The sequence below is a fragment of the Meriones unguiculatus genome, chromosome 1 (assembly GCF_030254825.1).
Source record: "Meriones unguiculatus strain TT.TT164.6M chromosome 1, Bangor_MerUng_6.1, whole genome shotgun sequence".
Lineage (NCBI taxonomy): Eukaryota > Metazoa > Chordata > Mammalia > Rodentia > Muridae > Meriones > Meriones unguiculatus.
In genome coordinates, this window is record NC_083349.1 from 89,289,044 (window position 1) to 89,315,494 (window position 26,451).

Below are 26,451 nucleotides of genomic sequence, written 5' to 3' on the forward strand. Positions count from 1 at the left end.
TGAGACTTGAATTCTGAACTAAGTTTTGGCCAACATTAATCAACCTAGTAGAGTGATCCTCAGCCTTCCGAATGCTGTGATGCTTTAATACACTTCCTCACATTGTGCTGAGCTTCAAACATAAAATTATTTTTGTTGCTACTTTATGGCTGTAATTTTGCTGCTGTTATGAATCACAATGTAAATGTCTGATAAGCAGGACATCTGATATATGATCCCTGTAAAAGGGTTGTTCTTCCTCCAAAGGGGTCTCATCCCACAAGTTGAGAACTGCTAACCAAGTAGATCTTTAGGTGTGTCAACTGTGCCACATCCAAACTACACATTAGCCAAACAGTGTGAGCCATGAGGAGGGAAGAAGTCAAGTATAGAAGCTTAGCACTCCAATTCAAATGGAACTAGTAAAGGACGAATTCTCTTAGTAGCAAATGAAATACCATTGTGAAATCTGAGATAGATAAAGCTCATTCTCCATCATTGCCCAGGGACTTTTTTGTAGTGCATTTGTTCAGATGCTGGCTTATTTGGGGATCTTGATTGATGACCTTATCTATATTCTGAAAATTAACTTATTCAGTTCATTGTTTCCAACCATATCCCTATTCCTTGTTGTTTCATTCCAAGCATTGTGTGACACAAAAGTTCTCACATACCATCCCCTGGCTTAACTAACGGTCTGTCCAGTGGACACAGGTTCTGATAATTCCTTCTAACCTCCCTTTAGCCTCCCCCAAAAATGTTTTGGATAACTGGCTGTCTGTGGCTCCATCCTACAATGTTGATTTTGAATTTTCAATTAATGATCATTAATTAAATACTGCAAACTTAATCAAAAATTCATATCTTGATTATTTTAATGATAAAAAAGTATTACTAAAATACTATCACTTCTATTTGTTTATTATCAGGATATAATAAAATATTACTGGACAAAATTCTATATGATGATTGAAGGACAAAAATACTTCATAAAGACAGAAGTTAATAAGAAAGACTTTGTTTTCTCAACACTTTGTTTTCTCAACAAGGCCTCAGTCAATCAGAAATCAAAATGAAGAGGAGTTAACATGAAATGTTTAATGGGAAGAACAGAAACTAAAGAAACACCAACTAGAGGTTGGGAAATAAGCCCTATCTCAGGGTTTATGGTAAGGATACTGTGGACACTACATTCAACTCAAATCACTTCTTCCCACTTAAATATATGTCTTTTGTAGATATTTACAACTATTCCAAGTTGAAAGAAAATTAATTTCTTAGTATTGTGAAGCCACTAGGGTAGATGAGTAGGACTCAACCAATGACTGTGAAACTTTGAATCTCTTGTCCTCTTACTGCCCTGAAATGTTGATTCTAGAAGAGACTGAACTTGTGGAAGTTGACGGAGGATTTCAGTGAGAAGAAGCTTCCTTATCTTCTGTCAAGTAATGTATAAGAGTGGAGAGGAAAATGGAGATTAGCAAAGAGATTTATCCTACTATGAAGCTCTGAAATATTGAAAGCACTGGTGGAAATAATGTCTGTTTCCAGCGTTGTTACACTATTAGTTAGGCTAAAATAATGTAAGGATGATGTTCGAATCCTGGATGAGGAATTCGAGATAAATCAGACAAAAAAAAAATATTGTAAGGTTACAGAATCATGAGGAAAGGAGTTTCATATCAGACATGAGTCTGGCATGGAGATATATGGATTTCAAAGCCATGGGGTGTTGTGAATCTACCATGTCCTTAGTGACCGTTTGTATTTTTCTTTTTATAAGATTCTGTAGTTATCTCCTACAAGTGAATTAATAAATAAGAAATCTCAAATATTTATTCATTCAGGTAGTGATAATACTATACTATCAGTGCAATACATGGCATATCTTAATACATAACATCATTACAAATTTTGACACAAAATGTTTATTGTAAATCCCAATCTGTGGGAAGATGCTTGCACAACCATGTTTACTGCAGCACTAGTTACAATAGCCAAGATGTAGGACTTTTCTACATGCCCATCAACAGATAAATGAATAAAGAAAGTATGTTACACCATGTGGTGGGGTTTAATCAGCTGGAAAAAAAAAAGAGTGACATTATGTCATTGGAAGGGAAATAGGCTGAACTGGAGTCCTTCTGGTAAAGCAAAGTAATCCATATTTAAAAGACAAATATTGTGCTTTATCATACACAAAATCTAGATTTAAGTGTGAATTGATATGAAATGCTTAAATAATATGAAAGTAAAAGGCATCTGTGAGAGGTGAAAGAATCATAAAGGGAAGGAGAGAAGAGGATAAACAAAGACAAATGTTACATGCTAAAAAAATATATGAAAGACTTTGGAAGTTGGATGGATTTTGATTAGTGGCTTAGTGGGAAGAAAATAGTGAAAAAGTGATGGTATTAACTATTCAAGTAGATTAAAAGACAGTAAAAAATGCAATAATCTATTTTTTCCCTCTATGTGAAGAATTTAGTTACAGGTTTATGTTCAAAGATTTCTTAGATAAACAGTAAACTACAAGATTGGTACAAGTAAATGAAGAACTTTCTGAATTTACTTAAAATAACAAATAGAGGGGACAGAACTGCATCCGTGCTTAATGGCATATGCTACTCTTCCAAAGAACACAAGTTCAAGTCCCTGTACCAACAAGACAGCTCACAGTTACCTATAACTCAAGTTCGAGACTGTCAGGAGCCTTCTTCTGACTTCCATAGGCTCCAGGCACAAGTGATAACATATATGTACATGAGATAAACCACTTATATAAATGAAATGAAAAAATTCTTTAAAGCATAAAAAATAAAAATAGAGCAACAAGTGCTGAAATCAAACATTTTACAATAAGACTTTCAAAAATTGAACTCTAGCATTGATATTTTTCTTCCCTTAGTGTTCATATCAAGCAATAGAACATTTGTGCATGTGTCTCATTATATATCTAATTTTCTCTTTTAATGAATGTAGTAGTATCTTTTTCACACTGTGGTACTTTTTCTCCTTCTGCCACATTTTTCAGTTATTTTAGGTTAATTTTATCATGCGTCTTTGTAAGCTAACTTGAATCGTTTAGAAACCAAGATGAATTGGGATGGGTGAATTCATGTGTACATACCTGGATGTTTGGCTGGATGGCTAGTTATGGAGTAAGAGATGATCACAGTTTACTGAAGGTGTAGATAGTTTCATTAATTAGACATGAAATTGTGATTATGTTTTATGTTTTTTCTAGCTCCACTTTCCTTAAAGATAAAATTAAGAGTGTGCATGAGTGGTTACTGAAGTCAGTATCATTACAAGAAAAGCTATGAATACTTAGTGATTATCATGAGTTCCTTCCTTGACCTGTTACATACCCACAGTAAAAGCCTGGATTTTGGAATCCTGCTGATCAAAGCTATTCGCCACTGGCACACTACAGTCATAAAATATGTTTTATCCTCATTACCAATAAGGATTTCAATTTAACCTGTGTGACTAATAAGTCCATTCAGACTGAGTAGCTGGAGTAGAGATTTATTTGAACACCATTGAAAAGCCTCAATTTACATATATAAACATCTGTCAGTATTTAATTTGGGAATAGCCTAAATCATTTCAAAAACTGATTTGTCCAAAACCAGAGCAAATTGGACTACCCCACTCTCCAGTTTCTCTTCAGCATCTTTGTTTTACCACCTGTAGTATTTGCAAGTCTTAAACCACAAATTCTGACTTTTGAGAACAGATTTTTGAAATGGCTTTTATGAAAGTTTAAACTTTTGACTGATTCTTCAGAGTTTCATTATCTAAAACTAGAAATGCAATATGAGAATAAAAGCCCAGCATAGTTCAAAAATTATAAAAGACATGCTGTTTTATTTAAAAGTAATAAGTTAGTTTCATGATTTCTTACATTAAATTTCTTTCTTGAATGTTTTATTGTGTTATATAAATTACCGGAATGAATATTCCTTTTAATTACGGAGGAATCCAACTTTGTTCTTTCTCTTTTCCCTAAAACACATTTATCTGCAACAATATGCATGTTTCTGCATATCCTGAGTTTTTCATGTTAAGATAAGGAGAGTCAAATGTACACAAAAATAAGTGTTAAGAAGAATAAGATCTCTTTACCACGCTGGAGTTTTTCTGTGCAATCCACTGTCACTGCTCTGAAATCATGGCATACATTTGAAACAACTGAAACATTTTTGAAGAAAATTGAGTAACTTTCAAGTCTGTCTTTCCCCAAGCAGAGAGATGATTTGTGGTCACTTTTTGTAATAGCTTTAGGCTACAGTTGGCAAAGAACATTTAAAAAATGTAAATGCTGGCTCTGCCCTAAATATTCATGAATGCCAAAGCTCGCATATTCAAATTTGGTAAGTGAGTATACAAATGGGTAGGTTGTTGTTGTGTTCTTTTAACAAGTACTTCTTCCACCTGCATTCTGGGTAAATTTTATATACATATATAATATATATATGTATTGTTATACATAACACATACAATACATATATTATGCATTAAATATATATAATACATATATTATATATTACTAATATTGTGATATAAAGAGGATATTGTGATATATAAGAGAATAAATTACTGCAGTTTAAAAAGAACATTTACATTAAAGTTTAGAATCAATGAAAGACCATAATTGAATAGTTGGAATTTACCCTTTTCCATACAAAGCATTTTTGTTGATCAGCTTAGTGTTTCTTGTTTGTTTGCAGACAGGAACTAATGTTCAGCACAGCCATGTATCATGAAAATGACATCCAGAAATGCTGTTGTTCTTAGAAGGGACATAAAATTTAGTTACTCCCTCACCATATATATTTATTAACCACAAAGACACTTAAGCTGTTTATTAGTTTTTTAATGGCAAGTAGTGTATGTATTGCAAGTAACTGTGGAGGAGAACTCTGTGGGAAAGGGGGTGTTGTTATAGTTTGTAGACTAACAAGTAGTCTCCCCTGAAACCTTAACTTTTGGGTAAATTTCAATAATGGCTCCTGATTACTCTTTACCCAAGTCCTATTATGTGTTAGTGTTCATATGCAGAACATGATACTTCCTTTATTTCTCTTATTTTTCCCATGTTGTTCAGTCTAAAGGTATAGAGACTTCATTTTTTTAGACATGTGAAATAAGAATAGATGCTTGCTATACGCAGCCACAGACATAGCTCTATTAGGGAATCTCAGCATGGTTCTTTGACATGTGAGTGGTTAAATGACAGTTAGAGACACTTATCTAAATGGGTTGCCGTGTAAAGTTAAGGCTTGCGCTTGATAGCTATTCTGTCTCTTACAACAGGTTATCTTTCGAAGAAAAGGTTATAAACATCAAGCAAAAGTCTAGCAAAGACTAGAATTGATTCATGTGGCATATTTGAGGTTTTTAATAGCACGCTCTCAACAGTAAGTCAGAGAGAGGCAGCTCCAAGCTCAGTGAATTAAATTTCAATTACACAGCTTTGGCTAGAGAATTCTTTGGTTCAATCCATCTCCTGAATGAAATTTGATTTTTCGTTTCCTCCACAAGATGCTTCTTTATTTTTTCCCTTTCTTGAGATGATTCTTGATTTTTTCATACCATGGAGATTTCAACCAAGCTATCTATTAATTTGAGACTTTCATTCACAGAAGTATTTCTAGTGTTTAGTTTGGGCTGAAAAGTATAATAATCAAGAATATACATGCATTATAGCAGGAAATTACATTAAATCCTAAGTGTCTGTTTATAGAGGAGCTAAATTTGTCTGTGATTTATTTTACTTTGAGAGTGCTGTTCAAGATATTATTATACAACTATTGTATTTTGAATATAGTGTTTTATGAAAAGGTACAACATTTTTCTACTTAAAAGGGCATTATCCCTAAAGAAAATAGCTTTGAATGGATTAGCTTGCATAATCTAAGCAACTAGCCTACATAAAACGGTTTCAGATTACTTGTACATATGTAGTAATGAATTCATTATAACAAACAATGCTCCTCAGTTATAGTTGATGTTTGCCTTAGTCACAACTTGAGACTATAAAATATGGAAGTATAAAACTACCCAATATAACTCTCAAATTTTAATACAATTGCTAACATGAAGCTTCCAGTTGAAAATTAGTTTGTACAACTTTTAGTAAAAGATATAAAACTTTCCAGCTTCTACTAAGTAAAAATAATGCTGCTACAAACATGGTTGAGCAAATATCCTTGTTGTATACTTGAACATCTTTTAGATATATCCCTAGGAATGGTATAGCCAGATGTCCCTCAGTTGAGGAACGGATACAGAAATTGTGATACATTTACCCAATGGAATACTACTCAGCTATTAAAAACAAAGAAATCATGAAATTTGCAGGCAAATGGTGGGGTCTAGAAAAGATCATCCTGAGTGAGCTATCCCAGAAGCAGAAAGACACACATGGCATATACTCATTGATAAGTGTATGTTAGACATGTAATATAGGATAATCATACTAAAATCTGTACACCTGAAGGTGCTAATCAAGAAGGAGGACCCTGGGTAAGATGCCCAATATTCATTCAGAAAGGGAAATGGGATGGACAACAGAAGAGGGAGAAAACAGGGAACAGGACAGGAGCCTACCACAGAGGGACTCTGAAAGACTCTACCCTGCAGGGTATCATAGCAGATGCTGAGACTCATAACCAAAATTTGGGCAGAGTGCTGGACTCCTTATGGAAGAAGGGAGAGATAGAAAGATCTCGAGGGGAGAGGAGCTCCACAAGGAGAGAAAAAAAAATCTGGGCCCAGGGATCTTTTCTGAGACTGATACTCCAACCAAGGACCATGCATGGAGATAACCTAGAACCCCTGCATAGACGTAGCCCATGGCAGCTCAGTGTCCAAATGGGTTCCTTAATAATGGGAACAAGGGCTGTCTCTGACATGAACTCAGTGGCTGGCTCTTTGATCACCTCCCTCTGAGGGGGTGCAGCCTTGCCAGGCCACAAAGGAAGACAATGCAGCCAGTCCTGAAGAGAACTGATAGACTAGGTTCACATGGAAAGGGAGGATGACCTCCCCTCTCAGTGGACTGGGGAGGGGCATGGGAGAAGAAGGGGGGGAATGGGCTTGGGAGGGGCTGAGGGAGAGGGCTACCACTGGGATACAAATTGAATAAAGTATAATTAATACGACAATAAATAAATTAACAATATATAAAACTTTATTATTTATAAATATAGCTCAAAATTATTTAATGAAAACAACTCCATGTCCATGAAATATTACTGTTGATAAATTTGGAAATTTTCATCAACAATTACAATGCGATCATATTCTAAATACTTTTCATGTGTTGATTTATTCCTTAAAAACAATGTCTATTATAGTCATCATATTTAAAGATAGGAAAAATAAAGCATAGTCAATGATTACATTTCAATGGCAGGGTTCCTTAATTTTAGCACCTTTGATAATTCTTGTTGTATGAGTCATTAAATATGTTTTAGCCCATTTCATAGCATTCTAAGCCTCCAGTTACTAGATACGCACAGTAATACCTGCCTGCACCAATAGCCCAGCAGGAACATAGACCTCCAAACACCACCAAATGCCCCTCCAGGAACAGGAGGGGAGGGAGAAGTAATAGCACTATTAGGGTGAGAGCCACTGGCTTAAAGAATGTGTTCATCCTGAACTCCTCTTATGAAGACTATTAAAACCGTGACAGTTATTGATTGCATCAGTACATATAAAAGTTCCCAAGGAAAAAAAAATGAAAACTTCTCTTATAAATGTAATTATTAACTTGATTCTGATTACATTGAAAGAGTCCCTGGGTGAGGACAAGAGCTTCCTGATAGATGTTGGCCTTAGGAAAAGCCCAGTATCTGCTCTGGATTAGAATGGATTAATTTTCCCGAAGGACACCTCATTCAACTCATGATACCATATTACCCAAGTGGGTGATAGGCTCAAAACCAACTTGTGCCAAAAGCCAGATGGGTCTTTGATGAAACTCATTCTAATGAGAGATGAAGGGCTGTTCAGGACATGGGCTAATGGCTTTCTCTTTGAACAACTATGGTTCCAGGAAATCTGGTATTTTGAACTTTCTTCTTGAAAATGACAGCAGGAGAATACATGAATCCAGAAACTCTTTTAGAAAAATTAAGAGCCAAACCCAATGAAGCTATATCCACATGCTGTGTAAAGGCTTGTATTGATTTTAAGGGATATTTGGAATAAATTCTGCTTTAGGACTAAAGGCTCGGGCCATGAAGATTTTTAAAACTTTATTTACCATTAAAGTGCCTTCTTCTTTGTCTCCAGCTTTCTTAAAATTTAAAGATTCTTTAAATCTTTATCCCTGATATTGTGACTCTGTAATCTTTATGTCAGGCCACGTTATTCCAGCTCCTGTTAAATGCTGCATCATTTTGTTCTCAAGCATCCCGTGAGCAGTCCAGATCTCCAGGAATCTCTGCAAATGTGATGAGATCTCCTTCCGGCAGACTTGTTCTGTTTTACCTTAGCATTATCCCAATCTGATGTAAGCCTTCACAGATCCATGCACTAACTCTTCTGGGTTTGTTACTATACGTGAGCCACAGGGAAAAAAACAGCCTTGATATCTGTCAGTGTGTCTGTTAGGTAACTTGATATTTGTCAGTGTGTTGGTTAGGTGTGTTGTTTGGTGACTGACTGCTGGGATTTGCACTCTGAGTTTTACTACAGCAATAGTTACCTTTGGCTGTAAGTGCAGTGAAGCAATTATAATGTCACTGAGGAAATGGTCACCTTTCCCAGCCTACTCTGCATACACTTTTTACTTACTATTAAATCTTGATGGTGGAAAGGACAACGAGGAAACAGCTTCTACTATCTGGATATTTTAAAAATGACATCTGAGTATAAAATTGTAAAGACTGAAAAATATTTTAACTATATTTGCTTCATTATTGCCTCTAAAAATTATATATTTAGTTCTCTACTTTATCTTGTGTTTCTCAATGATGACAAGTTCCATCTCGAAGCTTTACAGAACTACCTGTTTACATATGTAAAAATTTATGGCTTGTTTTGCTTCAGAAAGCCAACCACAAGAGCTGCATAAAGCCCACTGGTGCATACGTTGTAGCTCTTTAGGGCTGTAATCAATCTCAATTCAACCGTTTCTGCCAGGTTGTTTTAAACATCTGTGTGCTCCTGTATGCAGCCTCTCATTGTAGCTGGTTCATTGAGTGTCTACCAACTATAGATACCCAGTTTTGTGTCCACATGTAAAATAAGTTGCAATCAAAATCATACATACAGGGAGTTATTTCTATGCGAGATCTAAAATATGCTTGTGAATCTAAGCTTTATGTATTGTGCCTAGGGGAAGGAATGTAATAAATTTGCTTTCTTAACCTATAATACAAATAAATACAAACTGTGTTTCAGATGTAAATGAAATGGAACGAGCTGTTAGGAAACCTTTTATTAATCAACTGACTGTGATTCCTTTGCAGACCACGGACGACATCCTTGTGGCCTCAGCAGAGTGTCCCAGCGATGATGAGGACATTGACCCCTGTGAGCCGAGCTCAGGTGGGTTAGGTTAGTCAATTTTTTTTCTTACTTCTTTGCCTTTATTGTAAGTCTTTGTTGCATGTTACATTCTATAAAGAGAGGTTCATTTATATGATCAGGGCTACATTAGGCCACCTTATTATAAAGTGGTACTCTATCCAATGAGTTTTTAGTTGGAAATGGGGGTTGGGAGAGGTATATGCTGATAATTTGGGAGCTAGAAGCAGGAAGATGAGGATTTTAAAGACTTCCTGGGCTGCGTGAAATGAAGTCCAGAGTGGACTATAGGAGATTCTGTCTCACAAAATTAAAAAAACCCGAACAACAACAAACAAAATATCCAATGGGCCTTTGACTTTTAGTAGTATAAATTTTCTCACTCTAATAAAATAAAATAAAAGCAAACCACCAAAAATCGACATTTTCACTAGGTTGTGGTGGCACATGCCTTTAATCCCAGCAGTGGCAGGAAGATCTCTGTGAATTCTAGGCCAGCCTGGTCTACGGAGTAAATTTTAGGACAGCCAGGGCTACATAGAGAAATCCTGTCTCTGAAAAACAAATGCAAAAAGCAAAGAAAGGAAGGAAGGAAGGAAGGAAGGAAGGAAGGAAGGAAGGAAGGAAGGAAGGAAGGAAGGAAGGAAGGAAGGAAGAGAAAAGGAGAGTAGATACTTTAGAGAAAGCTGTGGGGAGGGAGGCAGCACACATGAGTACTTACTGTTGACTTTCTAGTCTAGTAGCTTCTGGGGTCATTTTTGTATAGAGTTTTTAGAATGGGTTTTTCCTATGCCTACTTATAGTAAAAGTGGAAAGTTAAAACTACTGTGAATTGCGAAAAGTCAGTTGACCTTTGTACTGAAAAACCTTTCCATGATCCATCTACTGGAAAATTACCTTAAGTTATATATTTCCAAATTTTGAAAGTTGTGTGATGATAGTAAAACGAACAGCAGGTACAGTCCTTGAACGAATACTGTGGGCCCTAACAATGAGTGACTCCCAGTTTGTTTACCCCTGTGATGCTGAACGAATACTGTGGGCCTAACAATGAGTGACTCCCAGTTTGTTTACCCCTGTGATGCTGAACGAATACTGTGGCCCTAACAATGAGTGACTCCCAGTTTGTTTACCCCTGTGATGCTGAACGAATACTGTGGGCCTAACAATGAGTGACTCCCAGTTTGTTTCTGCCAAATGTTCATGGTAGTAGACATATTGCCATTAGTGTTGACTTGGTTCCTTGCAGTGTTAGCAGAATGACTGCAGGAGATGTGATCACCCCATGACCTTCAAGGAGCTTACCTAGAACCCCAAAAGACCTTGTCACAATAAAGTAATTCACTTGTATTCTTGTAATATATATACAGTTTCAAAGTCAGTCTAATCATTTTAACATATGGACTATTTCGGGGTGCATAGGCTGTATCTCTGTTTGGGTATCACTTAAACTACTGTTACTATTGGCAGCACATAGAAGTAGCTGCTGGTAAAGGGCAAGCATACCACACTGCATGCTCGGCTGCAGCCTCAGCTGCAGCTGGGATTGCCTGGCTCAGCAGATCACCTCCCACAGGACTGTCAGCCCCAGAACGGCTTGTCATATGTAGCTCTTCTGCCTCTGGTACCACTTATTTGATTTTAACACCTTGATCTCTGTCATTTCTCCTGATTCTACAATCAGCCCATGATCCTTGGCCACAAGGTCAAGGTCCTGCCATTATTTTTATAAATTTTCTCACTCCTTTCCCTATGCTAATTAAAACATTCAGGATATCATAATCATTATTATTATTATTATTATGGCTTATTCCAGTAACAAACTCTGAATTTTGTGTATTTATAAGATTTTTTTGCTGTTTTCATTGTTTTAAAGGTAGTCATCTTCTTCAGTATTTATGGCTTATGCTAATGGTAATGAGAACTGCATAGGTGCTGACTAATTGTGGTGCTTGCTGATTTTTCTTTGGCTAAATCCCTCTTCTGTTGAGTATCAGATATCATCCTCTTTAGACAGAACCTTTACCTTAAGTACCCAGTAAATCCACTGTGAGGACTTTATTTGCACTTGAAAAATTGTCGCTTTGTCTCTCTTCTTGAGCAAAATGCTCCAATTACTCCAGCATTGCTTACAGGTCCTATTCAACACCCCTTATCAACTACTCTTTGATCTTTTCATTTCTCTTTGTACAATAGACTTCAGAACAGGGTTATGGGAAAATGAATGAAAGAGATGGGGTACTAGAAAAGGGGAGATGACCCTTGAATCTTCCCATTCTCCATGTTTAATTCAAAAAAAGTGCATTATGTGTTTCTAATTGTGAATACAGAATGTGCCCGAGGACACAAGCGATATCAGCTGCCCCTGGAACTGAAGCTACAGGCCATTGTGAGCAGCCCTATGTGGGTGCTGTGTACTGAACCTGGGTCCTCCACAGGAGCACCACATCTTCTTAACCACTGTACCCATCTTCCAGCTCTTCCTCCTTTTAATTTACCCAACGTTTGCTGCTTTATTAAATGGCCAATAGGAAGTGAGCAGCATCTTGTCAACAGCTGTGTTCTAGATAGTCTTGGGGTCCTCTCTTCTTTACTGAATCTACGATGAGCTAAAGAACCTTGAGTACCTACCTACTACTAGTTTGCCAACGTATAGCTGTAGTCTCACCCATAAGAACGCAAGGGACATGAAACAGGAACCTGTATGAATGCATACCTCCATGGAGCACTTTTTCTATATTTTTTTAAATATATTTATTTATTTATTTATTTATATGAGAGCTTTATCTCCATGTACACGTACATGACAGAACAGAGTATCAGATCCTATTATAGATGGTTGTGAGCCACCATGTGGTTGCTGGGAATTGAACTCAGGACCTCTGGAAGAGCAGCTGGTGCTCTTAACTGCTGAGCCATTTCTCCAGCCCATCTATAAACTTTTACACACGTTTCGAATACATTGTCTGCTGCCCCAAATATAAGATACATAATTACTGATTCTATCCAATAACTATTTTAGTGTGTGTGTGTGTGTGTGTGTGTGTGTGTGTGTGTGTGTGTGTGTGTTTGCATGCCCATGGAGGTCAGAGGAAAATAGTAGGTATCCTACTTTATGTCCTGTTGTTCTCTGCTTTATTCCTTTGAGACAAGTTATCTCATTGTAAATTTGTCCCTGTCCCTGTAGCTTAGAATGCATTTTGTCTAGCTAGCTGATTAAGGAGGTCCAAGGATCTGCTTGCCTCTGCCCCCCAATATTGGGTTTAAAGGTATTCAAAGCCATTTTATAATTCTATTTATTATTTCTTTCTTTGAAATAGGGTTTTACTGTATAACCCTATTGTAGACCAGGCTGGCCGAGTACTCACCAAGATCTGTCTAAGTCTGGGATTAAAAGTGTAAATCTCCACACACCCAGTGGTCAGGGTTATTATTATTATTATTTATGTACGTACTGAGCATTTGACTTGGTGTCCATATGCTGGACAACATGCTCTTTTACTCAGTAAGCCATCTCTTCTGTCTCCTCTTACACTCTTTTACACAGCCTGGTTTATTTAACTTACTATCTTGCCATGTTTCTTTCCTTACTCCTTAGTTTTCTGTTCCCCAGATCTTGATAGAGTAGGTTGATACTTGAGAGCAGGGGCTGCTACATCTGCTGGAGCACTGGCTGCCAGCTGTTCTGGTGACCTTACAGACAGTGGTATGCCTTCAAGGGATATTCTTTTTATATTGCATTATAAACGAAATCTTGACTTTTCCATTCAAATTTCTGATTTCCTTTCCTGGTTCTTCTTTAATGTTAAGTGTAATATTGTGCCCTTAGCAAAATGCTATTATTTTTATAATAGCATCAATTAAAATTCTCAGTTTATATAATTTGTCTGCTTTCCAGCTATTATTTGAGAAAAAAACTATTTTCTTGACCCTGCTTGAATCTAAATATTCTTTCCTTCTGAGATTTTTCTTCCACAGGCTCTTGTCTATCGATGTACCATTTCCTTACATCTCTTTTCCAGTTGTTGTTCTTAAATTATTACAAGATAATACTGGCAATAATTGTAATTGCTGATATCATTAGACTTTGTTTACTACTAGAATGTCTAGGTAAAAATCCTTTCATGTATATGCAAGTCAAACTCGAGGCAAGGAGGCCTTTAGAACTAGACCCTAAGGTAGATTTCAGAGACACAGTGTGCTACATGCAGCTATGATCCCCTAAGCCATTGAAAACAGCTACTAACACAAGTTTTCTGGGTATTTCACTTTCCCTGCCATACCACAGACAGACACTTCCGGAAAAAAAAAAATTTTTTTTTCTCACTGCGATTGTGTCACCTTTGGTATTTAGATGACTTCCTTCCTAAAGATGTCAAAAAACAAACAAACAAAAACATGGAAAGCAAAGCAAATGTAGCCTCTTCTTTACACCAGCAAATTATACCTCTTATTAAGGGTTGGATAGATTTGGATTGCTGTGTGACTCCACTTGGTGCTCTTAATGAAGAGGGAGTTGTGTATTTAATGATTAATTTCATCATTGTTCAAGTGTTACCTAGTCATTATGTGAATCCACTCCTGTGCTGGCCCTGGGAGGGAAAACACTGTGGATACCCTCATGTTCTTTTAGAGCTTGATTTTTTTTTCAAGGTCTGTTTTTTATTCTACTTTAGAAGCAACCCTATATTTGTGCTTTAATTTATTTTTCTTATGATTTTCAAGTCCTTCATCTAAGACATTAAAATATCACCTGTTTCTTAAGAGGCATTTCAAACATTAAAGTGAATGTATTTAAGGTAATTATTGCAATGCCTGGATTGAAGCTGAGCACAAATGGGTGATTTTCCTTTTTCCAATTCATTTCTATAAAAGTAATATCCAAGCTATTTTTTCCCTTTTACATAATGCTGTTACTTTTTTTTGGCTGAAACTGATGGGCAACTGATGAAACCACTTGGGCCTCCTGATGGGAACAGAGCGTGTTGAAACTAGAGCAGGGACCACCCCCTGAGTGAGAACACATGGATCTCTGTTACAGCTGATTCCAGCCACACACTCCTGCGTACTGAGAACTGGATGATGGCTTCACATTGGTCAGTCGGGGGTTTAGAGTACAAAAGGAAGGCAGGCAATGCAGGACAGCTAACCAAATCCTATCTCTGCAGGCAGAAACCTCATGCTCCCACTGGTCACAGGCCATCACTGTCTGAAAATACCTTCTTATGCTGCATGGACACTGACCTTCCACAGGGTTCTTTGTTCTTTGAACAAACAAACAAACAAATAAGAAACCCACTTGTACCTACTTTGCTTTTCCCTCAACCAAGACACATGCTTTTAAGAGTGGATGGATGGTGGGTAGGAAGTATGATGAAGAGCAATAACTTGTTCCTATATGTGTTTTTGAGTGTTTTCTGCTATTATTATTATTTTTTATTTTTATTTTTATTATTGTACCATTGGTGTGTAAGTATACATATTTCCTATGTCTCTTTTAGAAAAATAGGCATTTGTAAAATGAGTTTTCCTGACACTTTTTATTTTGGATTTGCTTAGTAAACTGTTAGAATCCCAACATTGCAAACTCACCTAAATATTTAGGTCATATTCCTCCATCTCAGTTTTGTGCCCTCTCTCGAACAGAATACTATCTCTATACTGGTGGGTGAAATCTTAGAGTGTGATTTTCATAGTGATATTTAAGGCTTTCAATGAAAACAACGACCCTTTTTTGTATGGAAGCTTCCTGGTGAATAATGCCAATTTGCTCCAATAAAAACAAATTTTGCTTCTTCCAACATATTTAGAAAAATCTTCTTGTATTTACATGGTGAGGATAGTATGTCAAACCTCATTATATTTAAGGACAGAGAGTAAACCATTGCTGCACTAGAAAAAAAAAGAAAGGCCTCTTGAATAATAAGATCAGTCAGAATCTCTCTCTCTCTCTCTCTCTCTGTGTGTGTGTGTGTGTGTGTGTGTGTGTGATCTTTTATAGTTTGTCTGGGGCCATAGAGATGAGCTGTCCGTGCACCACTGTAAACAAACCTTGGCTGGACTTTAGTTACATCTCCTGGGCCAGGCCTTAGAGTATGAGTATAGATACAAATGCATAACATGTATCTTTTGGATTTAGTGAAGACAGCTCCTATGCTCATCAGTGCTTTCAGTCATTACACGCATTATTCTATTTCCCACTTTAATGAAACTATAAACTGTTTTCATAGCTGTAGAGATTCAAAGGATTGTTACTGAGGCAAACCTGCTCTCTGACCATCTTAGTTTAGAGAAAGTGGAATTTTGGTTTCTTGAAATGCAGGTTGTTCTTATAAAATTTAGAAACCTCACAAATACAGAATTGGCTTTTAAGATGTTCATTTAAATAATTCCCTGGAATAAATTTAAATTTGATGGCAAAAGGTCCTTCACATGTATTACTATTCATTACAGAAAATTTGCTACAATTACTGTGCAATTTTGAGTGGTTTTCCAGCATGCTATTTTGAGGAAAGATCAAAGGATTTCTATTGAAATGATCCCATTAACCATTAGGAATAAAAATATGTATATTGAACAAGCTGCATTTTTTCATTAAATAAGTAATCTCAGTCATTTAAAGGAATATATCATTTATTAGACCATATTTTTGAGACTGATTAGAAGATAATTTTGTTCTTCTTTTAAATTTGGGTTATTTATTATGCAATCATTACAAAGTGAGTCTAATTAGCCAATAATAGCCAACACATTGCTTTTAAAATGGAAGATTTTGAGCTGCATCCAGAAATAGAGCATAATGAATGTTGGGTTTTTGGGAACATTAGAGTGTCTCCTACGTCCCAGGGCCCAGCCAGCGTGGAAGGCCTGACACCCAGGATGGTGGCCAAGTTTGGCACTGATGAATGTGCTATCAGTATGCAATATGCTGGACTATTGTTTGTTTCATTGACTTTTTTGTTTTTACTATATATAAATTTAATTCTGTGGGATTCTAGGGTAAAAGTAAATGGAATATGGTCTTGATAGGAGAAAGACACATATATCATAATATCCTTCCTTCTTCCTTCCTGCTTTTCCTGCTTTCTCTCCCTACCCCTTTCCCTGGGCTGGGATCAGACTACAACCCCTCTCTTATTCTTGGCAAGTACACTAGCTCTGAGCTACAAACCTGTCCCTTAACATTCTTACTTTTCTAAACTTGTGTGTTAGAAAGGAAATTTACATTAAAGAAAGTTAAATTGCAAGGAAAATTCATTCCACATTGTTGTAGTAAGAGAGGTGTTGTTAGAATTCTTCCTGAGCTCAGAGATTATGGGGAGAGTAAGCAGGAGGCAGAGTTTTTAACAGAAAGGATGGAAACATTGGGGGTGGATTGATTGTTGATCAGGCCAATGGTTTCAGCCAAAACAAGTTTTTCTAAAGCACGGGGCTGCCACCCACCCCTGCCTTCCCAGAAGAAGCTGAAGAATGAGGATATTATCTCTCTAGATGTTTACATTGCAAAGTGATGATTCCAGGGTCCTTCATTTTAAATAGACTGTGGTTTTAAAACTGGAGAGAGGCTTTAAAAATTTTTACATATCAAATAGCCAGAGAAAGCATTTAGAATTGCAAGTGTTCTATAGGAAGAACTGTTAAAAGCCAGAGGACAGGGTATAGCCTGCCTGTGGTGAGTTAAACCAAGTTAAATTGCCCAGGTTTGCCTTTACCAAAATCATGTCAGTAGCCAAGGTAGTCATGTTATCAGAGAAATTAGGGTCCCCTCTCAGTTTCTGAGGCTTCTTAATAGAAAAACCACTGCACTTAAAAGAGCTCAGGAATGATTTTATTAGAGTTCAAAAGAAAACCCCAGGGCAGACAAGCTTCCTAGAAGCGGGAGTGTACAGCTATGACCCTGGAACTCAGGAGGTAGAGACAGTAGATAAGACAGTCAAGGTCAAATTCAATTGCATAGCAAATTTAAGCCAACAGGGGATACATGAGACATTGTCAGAAGACCACAAAAAGTAAGAAAGAAAGAAAGAAAGAAAGAAAGAAAGAAAGAAAGAAAGAAAGAAAGAAAGAAAAGAAAGGGTCAACTAGCATGATTGAATAATAGAATAATTAGCATATATTGTACTTGCCACATTTGGTTAAAAGTGAAAATGTTGCACACACACGCACGCACGCACACGCACGCACACACACGCACGCACACGCCTGCAGCCACTTGCTACGCTGAATAGCAATGCCTCTTCTCTAATAGCCACAGAACAAGTTTTTAAGCAGCCTAAGTTTGCGCAGCATGAGTGCTTCAATAACACGTTTTACATCACAGCTTTATTAGAAAAATGCTAAATTGCCACAAAGTCTCAGAACAGTATAGCACATATCCTGTTGTGCTCTGAAAGGGACAGTGCCATGCATCCCCACACTGGCTCATCAGCCATGAAGAGAGAAATACAATGTATTCAGAAGAGTGTAGTCTAAGACTCTCTGTTATGAAAATGTAAAGCCATTAAGAATGAAGCTGTGGCCACAGAGGAAGACAATGCAGCCAGTCCTGATGAGACCTGATAGGCTAGGGTCAGAGGGAAGGGGAGGAGACCTTTCCTATCAGTGGACTGGGGGAAGGGCATGGGAAGAAATGAGGGAGGGAGAGCAGGATTGGGAGGGGCTGAGGAAGGGGGCTACAGTGGGGATACAAAGTGAATAAAGTGCAATTTATAAAAAAAATAAATAATCAAAACGAGAAAATTCTGATTCCTAAACTAATAATAATTGAATCTTAACAAAAAAAATCTGTGTTCTATTGTAATTAGTGCCAAATCCCTATTTTGATAACAAAGTTGTTTTCCTGTGGAGTATTTTTGGTGCCTTATTAATTCCACTTCCTTAGATGTTACGAGGGTAAGCCAGCATGTTGTGGATTCTACTCCACAGGGTATGCTGCCTCCATGAAGAGCCAATATGTTTTCTTGTCGTCAGCTCATATGTTCCTAGGAGCCACAAATGTTATATTTGGCACCAGCTCACAGGTCTCATCTCCACACACTGACATGTTAAAGAGGTCACTGTCATCAATATTAGATTTTCACTTAGTCACACACTGTTATACAAGCCTGATAGTGGCAACAAAATAAGAATTGTCCAAGTTAAAGAAGGATGTATGAAAGACACCAGTATAGCAACCAAGCAAATAATAAATATTTTTTAAAGAGGAAAGGTAAGTACAAATTGTCTACATATGGAAATGCTAAAGCCTTTTGTTTCATTGACTGAACTTGGGTTCAGATCCAGGTTCATTGTCCTGATGTACAATCAAAAGCAGATCACTGAACCTGTGTACCTGGCTTTTGGCAACTGCAAAATGGTGTGGATAATATTAAATATGACACCACTATTGTTCTGATAATAGTTAGACTGTGAAATGCTCACTATAGTCTGCTACTGTAACCCCTAATAGAAAATAGCTGCTATAGTACTAGAAAATAAGAAATAAATAAGCAAATAGGAAATAAGCAAAAAATAGAAAGGAATACATCATATAATCGATGGAAATAAATTTACTTCCCTAACCTACAGGCAACATTAGAAGTTGGCACTTTAGCATCTAGCAAGGTGTTTTCATAAAGCTCATTCTGAAGTCCCCATGTACACAGTGTTTACTTGAGAACTCCTACAACTTACAAGACAAGCTCTGCACTTCAGTTCGGCATGCCTGCTCTGCTGCAATAAGAAAAGTATTTGCATCTCCAGCTCTTACTTGGGGGAGAAAAACACCTAGGGCTTTCCCCCACAGAGCTTTTGAGACAAAGGTTGATAGTCTTTTCTGTTCTTCTTTCTAAGACATTCAAAGATGCTCTGTGGCACCATGAATTACAGGTCATTTCCACCCATACAAGTTCCAAACCCCACCGCTGTGATCCATGGCTTGTATGCCGTACTTTTCAAGTCTAGTCCTAACAGGCTTCCCTATAATAGGCTGCGGGCTGGTATCTAATATCTTATCTTTCACCTCGGCTATTACACATTAAACAACAACAACAAAAAAGAATATAATCATTTTACAATAAAGGAAAATTGAGCCAACAGAAGCTCTGTACACTGAGTTTTAAGCCAGAAGACCTGCATTCTACCCTAGTACCCTGAAAGCCTGAGGCTTTGAAGGGTGTTACTCAGAGACCTCAGGCAGGAAGTTGGACACTTCAGACTCATCATGCACACAAACGGAAACTCTTCTCTGGATTTCACCTAGACTGCATTGTGGAGTTTCAGATAAGGAGAGGAAATAGATGAGAACATTTGAAAAAGAAATGCTAAACCCTAATCAAAAGAGTTCTTACTTCTAAGTTTGTAAAGCACACCAGCTAATAGCAAAGAATAGTCTTAGATGATTGCTTTTGGGATAGCTAAAAATATGAATAATGATAGTTTGAGAGATGGAGAAATATAATTCACTCCACCATGAGAGCCAGAGAGTGTTGATCCACTAAAGATAGGGTGTTGCTCACTTAAACACAAACACGCTTCACACACAGTGCCACAGGTCCTGGTCTGAAACAACAGGAGCACAATAAGACAACATGATGTGACACAGAAAGCCGATTTGCCAGGTGACTTCACAGGGCCTCCATTCATCCAAGGGAAGGGCTCTAATGCAACTGCCTCCGCAGAGAAAATGTCTCTTGTCATCACTGCTGCAGCCAACTGAACCGGGGAGGCAGGTGTAGACTACAGACTGTCTAAGTGTTGGGACAGCTGCTCAATGAGTATCTTTTGTAAGAAAGACAGGAGAGAAATAATTAGGTCATGACCGTTTTATAACAGTTGATAACTTACTGTCCTGCCTTCTCTGAGCCACAAACTGACTCTTCATGGTACACAATTTGAGTGTAATCATCATGTTTTGAAGAAGTATTGGTCAAGGGTTGACCATCACTGCTTTAGCAAGTTAGGTACAGGTTCCAGACTATAAATTAATATTTAATCCAGCATTATTTTGCTCACTCTGTGTTGTATGTGGGTAATTCCATGGTCATGCAAAATTCCTGCACCAAAAGATTGGTAGGCTATAAGAGGTAAAGAAGAATAAGCCTGAGACAGGCGGAACTACACAGCTGCTTAGAGCAGGGGCCAGCTGGTCCATGCTGCTGGATTACACAGAAGAAAGTGCAATAGTCACAGACTCTTGGCTCAGAATTTAAGCTCAGAAGCCTAAATTACCTAAGCTCTTTGAGACAATTTCCTTTCCCTTAATACCCATAGCTGCAGAGCTCCAGCATGTGAGGAATAAATCCGATAATATGTATATAGAACACAGCAGAGAGCCTTGTTAGCAATAACTAGGAAAGGCAATAGTTGTTTACTTAGTCAAATAGGAAAGTAAATTCGGTTTTTACAGTGAATCAAGTATGATTGGACCTGCATTGAGCATCAGATAATGATTACATAGTATTAGAAATATCTACTACAGATGCTATTTGGGAGGAAGTTAAGAAGCTTTTGCTAATACTGCATATTTATGTAAAGTACATCTGAGGTTTGGGGAAATAGTCCATGGAGTTTTTCATATTTTTGCCATTACTTATAAAAATCATGTAAAACAAAAACTCAGCTGTCACCTTCTGTCAGGGAACTGAGAGATGTGTTACAATACCCACACGTGCATCCACAGTGCCTCATGCTCTAGCTGTAATCACGGTGTCCTGTGTCTACCTATAATCTAGTTCTTCACACATTCCTGGCTCCAGGCCTTTGGTTCCCTTGGAATGGTCCTTTGGTGTTTGTAGAAGATCAATGGTGAATTCTAGGTCTATGGATGTCTGGAAGACATGTTGTAGGAAGAGAAACTCTTTTGCTATGAAGAAGCATAGAAGTCAGAAATAAAGAGTATTATCTACATCTTAATATGTAGATCCTCTTACTTTTTTAAATTTTGAAATGTAATCTGTTTTGATGGAAATGATATTTAAACACTCCAGGATTCTTAGCTTGGAAGCTGGAAAGCTCAGCTGCCATTTGTGTGGCTTCTTTTCTGCCAGACACTTAAGAAAGTGTAGTCTGCCTGGTAAGGACCTGGTTAGCACCTGCATCCACAAAGCAACAAATCTGAAAAGGATACCTAAGACCCCCATATATAAGTGCTCTGCTGGATTGACAAACAGGATTCACTGCATGCTATCAGCTGTTCATTCGTGAGCTTCTAGATGTCACATGCTGGTGCAGTAAAGGTGGAAACGAAATGATCAGATGAACACTGCTAACTTGACTAGCTTTGAATAATGTGGTTTTAGACATTAAAATTAAGCAGTGTGTTATTAGGAAGTATAGAAAAAGCAGTATGATGTTTGCATTAATGAATATTGACCACAGTTATTCTGTTTTTTCTCTTTCATGTTAGGTAGCATGGGAAGTAGAGGTTATGGATTTATAGAGATAAAAATATACCATTCCAAAAAATTTTACTGTTAGTGAGTTTGTGTGCATGTGTGTGTGTAATGTATGCATGTACATGTGAACACTACAGCACACATATGGAGGTCAAAGGGCAACTTTGTGTACTTGGTTCTTTCTTTTCCTTTATATGGGTTCATGGTTTTCAGGAATTAAACTCATGTCACTGGGTTTATATGCCAAGCACATTACTCTTTGAGTCCATCATTCATATTCAAAAGTATCCAGGGCTTGTAATCCCAGTTCTCAAGAGGTTAAGGCAAAAGAATGATGACTTCCAGCGCATTCTGGGCTATTTAGTAAGTTCCAGGTCAGCTGGAGCCTTCATGTATGCATACATACTTACACACAGACACTTACACACAGAGAAACACATATGCTGACAAACACAAACACATAAACACACTCATTCCTAGTGAGATTCTCTCAGAAGAATATGAAAATCTACAATATTAGTGTCAATGCTTTTCCACTTTGTTTAACTCCTTCCCTAAAAACTGTGAAATGAAGAATATTTCACACTTGCTTAATGGTCACATTTAACCACATCCTTCCTAAACGCTGACCAAATGGCAACAATCCTTTCCCATAATCCCTTAGAAAACACCCATCCTTCTCAGCAGGTGTGTTCAAACTTCAAGAGAAGAGGGAAGGTAGAGAAATTGCTACTTTCCCAAGAGTAGCCAGAAATGACTATCAAAAAACATAATCTAATCTGCAATAGAGTGAAATCTAATAGCAATGAAACATTTCAGTAAAATTTCATCACTCTATAGAGTCTGAACTGTACTGATGATACATGCTTGAGATTATTTATTTATGTTAAATTTCATAAGTTATATCCTGTAACACTTGGAAAAGTCATTGTCTGTTCCAGCAACCTGTGTATACTCTTGCTATTCTTCTAATGGTTTGTTTTTCATCAATTGGTGGGTTTTCCTTTGTATTTTAGAGGCATTTACTCTTTTCATAGGTTCTACAAATATTTTCTCTCATTTCTTTTCACTTGACTTTTACCTTCTTAGTGATGGCAAATGTTGATATTTTTACGTACAGCTCATCCACTGTCTACCAGGATGAGGTTTATGTCCACTTTCAAACAGCTTCTCACTGTCCCCACTGTTGAGCATCCACTCAGGATCAATTTATTCACTAAAAAGCCAAAATCCTTCCTTCCACCTGTGCTCTTACGACTTCAAAGTCATATATTCAGTTCATATACCCAATTATGCATATTTGTGTTTCTGTGAGGGGTTGGAGTGTGAGCACAAGAGTGCAGGTGCCCACAGATGCCAAAAGAGAGCATAGAGTCCTCTGGAGTTGGAGATAGGGCAGTTGTGAGCTAAAAGAGCAATGTGTGCTGTTGAGCCATCTCTTCAGCCGCAGTGTTGTTTCTTATTAATAGACTCCCCTGGCCTTTCTTGTTTTTTGTTTGCTGGGTTGCTTTTTTCTTCCTTTCTGAGACAGAGCCTCATAATGACTGATCTTGAACTTGCTATACATCTGAGGCTGGCCTCCAAACATCAGAGATATACTTGTAGGCTCCCTAAGTGCTGTGATTAAAGGAATTTATTACTTTTTTTTTTTTTGACTCAGAAACCTCTGTCCCATTCCTGCATGGCACCTGGAGTTTTCCTCCATCACAATTTTCCCAGATTTTATGCTGTATATGACTTAAATTATTTGTTGTATATCTACTTGTCTTGCTATATATCATGGTCTATGAGGGGATATATCAAGTATCTTTGGTTACCTGATATCCAAACCTGTTCCTGGAACACAACTATAGCTTGTTATGGAATTGTGCCTAGATCAGGAAGGAAAATTCTTAAAGAAAACTTCTTCAAAGATGAGTAAATATTATTTATACAAAAAAAAAGAAAGTGAGCCTATGAACAACAGGGAAGTAGAACTTTCTTACATGTAACGCTGTAGCTGTACCTGTTTTAATAAATAAATGGCAAAGTTGAGTAGTAGCTGTGAGAGAACCATCAAGGATCATAAGGAATTAGATTCATTTTAGTGTACACACCATGATGCTTTCAAGGGTTTTCATAAAACTAAATGGAATTAATCACCACATGAAGATTCTATAAGAGTTGCATATGATGAAGCTATGGACATATAGTTTATAAATACAGCAGTCTGTAAAAGCCTTGATTATGTATGTTCCCTTAGATAAGAAAGAAAAAGTGTGTTTGTGTATATGTCCATTTTTAAATATAAAAAACAGTCATGAGGGATATAGTCTCTCTCTCTGCCCTTTCTTTCTTCCAAAGCCAACTGAGTCAGCACCCAACCTTAGCAGTAACTAAGCACTAACTATCATAACGGCACACAATCAGGTCTGTCTCTAGCATCCTCATTCATATAAACCTGGATTTCAAGAAATGAAAATAGCTCTCTTCATCTCAGAATAGTGCCCTGTAACCCTTCCCTTAAGCACAGGCTTTGACAGTGTGGAAAGGAGCAGAGAAAAAGCAGAGATAACCCATAGCCAATCAGATTGCAGTGTCTTATTGGTCTCTTATTCTTGCTGAGTCTCCAACTCACTGAAAAAGCATGAAAGTCATCCAGCATCCCCCTTCCTCCTGTTCAACCGTCAAGAGAGAACTGCAGAAGATATAAGACATAGCAGGGGCTGGAGGAAAGATAAAGAAGAAGGATTTGAAATGCAGAACAACTATCATTTCTGACAAACCCCAGCATAGATTGAAAGTCAAACACGCCCTGTACACACTGTGCGTTTCCGACGACAAATGTGGTGTCTAAGCGTGCCTTCTTCAGAGTGATCGCATCATAGTGGCTCATCTTGGCCTATGTTACAGCAAAGGACAAAAATGAGAAAAATAATAGCCTCTTTTGTTGTTGTTAGACATAGGAGAGAAAGAAATTGTACTAATCTCAATTGGCAAACACCCCAGGAGCCTGCACTTCCAATTTTCTTTTCACAGTATTAATGAAACCGGGTGTGGGAAAAGTCAAACCTTCCCCATAATTCTCAAACCATTTTCAAGGCTTGGTTTAAATTATAATAACATCCATATCTAAGACACAGTATGGAGATCTGTTCCAGTGAATTTATTTTAGAGAGGTGATTTTCCTAAATGGGACAGAGATAGAAGTCTGAATGTAATTACTTTAAGTTAGATCTAGTATAAAAGCAGACTACTAAAAGATATTATGCCAAAAAAAAATTCAATCTATACATCTTGCCAACAGTTTTTAAAGATAATTGTAAGATAAGATACCCACCTAATAATTCTAGTTCTCAACATAATGTATGTGGAATAGTGTGGGGTTTTGTGATCCTATATATGCCTTTCCATTTCTGAAATATATAACTCACATTCCATTTTTTATCATTGGCATGTTTTGTACTTTAATACTTCTGAAGACTGGTAATTTCTTACAGTTGCCTGAATTTCCATTGTCACCAGTGTATAGAGATGCCCATGCTTCATCCTTGATGTGACAAGGTCATACTTGATGACAAAGCTATATGATAGTTGTGTTTACTGAGGAAATAAAACCAGCCTGGAAGACTGCCTGGAAACCACAATCTTACCGTGAAAGAGAATTTTGGAAACAACATAAATATAATAAGATTACAGTAGAGGAGCTGCTTGTTCATTTGTACAAAATGGTTTCATAAAAATGGCAGTCTGAGTGATAAAAAGAACATGTGATGTCATGTCACTGCCTTGGCAAACCCATTATTGCAAATACAAAGTGTCCCTGTCCACCATCAAACAAACCCTCAGCCTAGATGTTATGGATTGGGATGTTAAATACTATTTCTTTTCTGGTTTTCAAACTATTTTAAGGAATAAATAAATATCAGGTTTTTTTGTTAGTTTGTTTGTTTTATTGATAATCCAGGGCTTCCTGAATGAATGGCTTATATTCTGCCATTGAACCTTTAAGGCTGCCCAGTTTTTTTTTTTAATTTAATTTTTGCAATATTATACATACATATTTGATGAAGTATTAAACTACCTCCTAAATACTTATCTTTGTATCTATAAATTAGTACAGGTTTCTCCCCTCACTAAATAAGCTTCTCCCTCCAGCTTTATTATTTTTTGACTGGTATTTTGTTAATTGTGTGTATATGGGCAAGTCAGTGAAATATTCTTGGTGATGAAAGAGGCTGTTATGTCTCTGGGAGCTAGAATTAGAGGTAGTTGTAACACACCTGACATGGGTGGTTAGGAATTGAACTTTTCCATAAGACCAGCATGCACCCCTAAGCTCTGAGCACACACACCCCTAACACACCATTTTATTTTTCAATAACAGTATTTAGGGACTATCATGTGTCTTAGTTGGTCAAGTGCTGGCTTAGCATGTAGGAAGCCCTGGGGTCAATCTCCAGCACCTACTAGATCAAATATGCATGTGTACTATCTTAGAGGTACAGGCAGGAAGACCAGAAATTCAGTGCTACCTCAAATTATCAAGTTTGAGGCAAGCTTGGGAAAT

General features: G+C 37.2%; 1 protein-coding gene across 48 annotated transcripts in view; it reads left to right on the forward strand.

Moving 5' to 3' along the window:
* The window catches only part of Nrxn1 (neurexin 1), a 1,167,492-nt gene that overhangs the window by 1,132,257 nt on the left and 8,784 nt on the right, over positions 1-26,451 (forward strand). For 32 of the 48 annotated variants that reach the window (XM_060393140.1, XM_060393259.1, XM_060393149.1 and 29 more), the window contains one exon: positions 9,471-9,558. In XM_060393140.1, coding sequence (XP_060249123.1) covers positions 9,471-9,558 — 88 coding nt within the window. The remainder of the gene's footprint in view (positions 1-9,470; positions 9,559-26,451) is intronic. The other 16 variants (XM_060393136.1, XM_060393190.1, XM_060393194.1 and 13 more) reach the window with 1 other exon arrangement.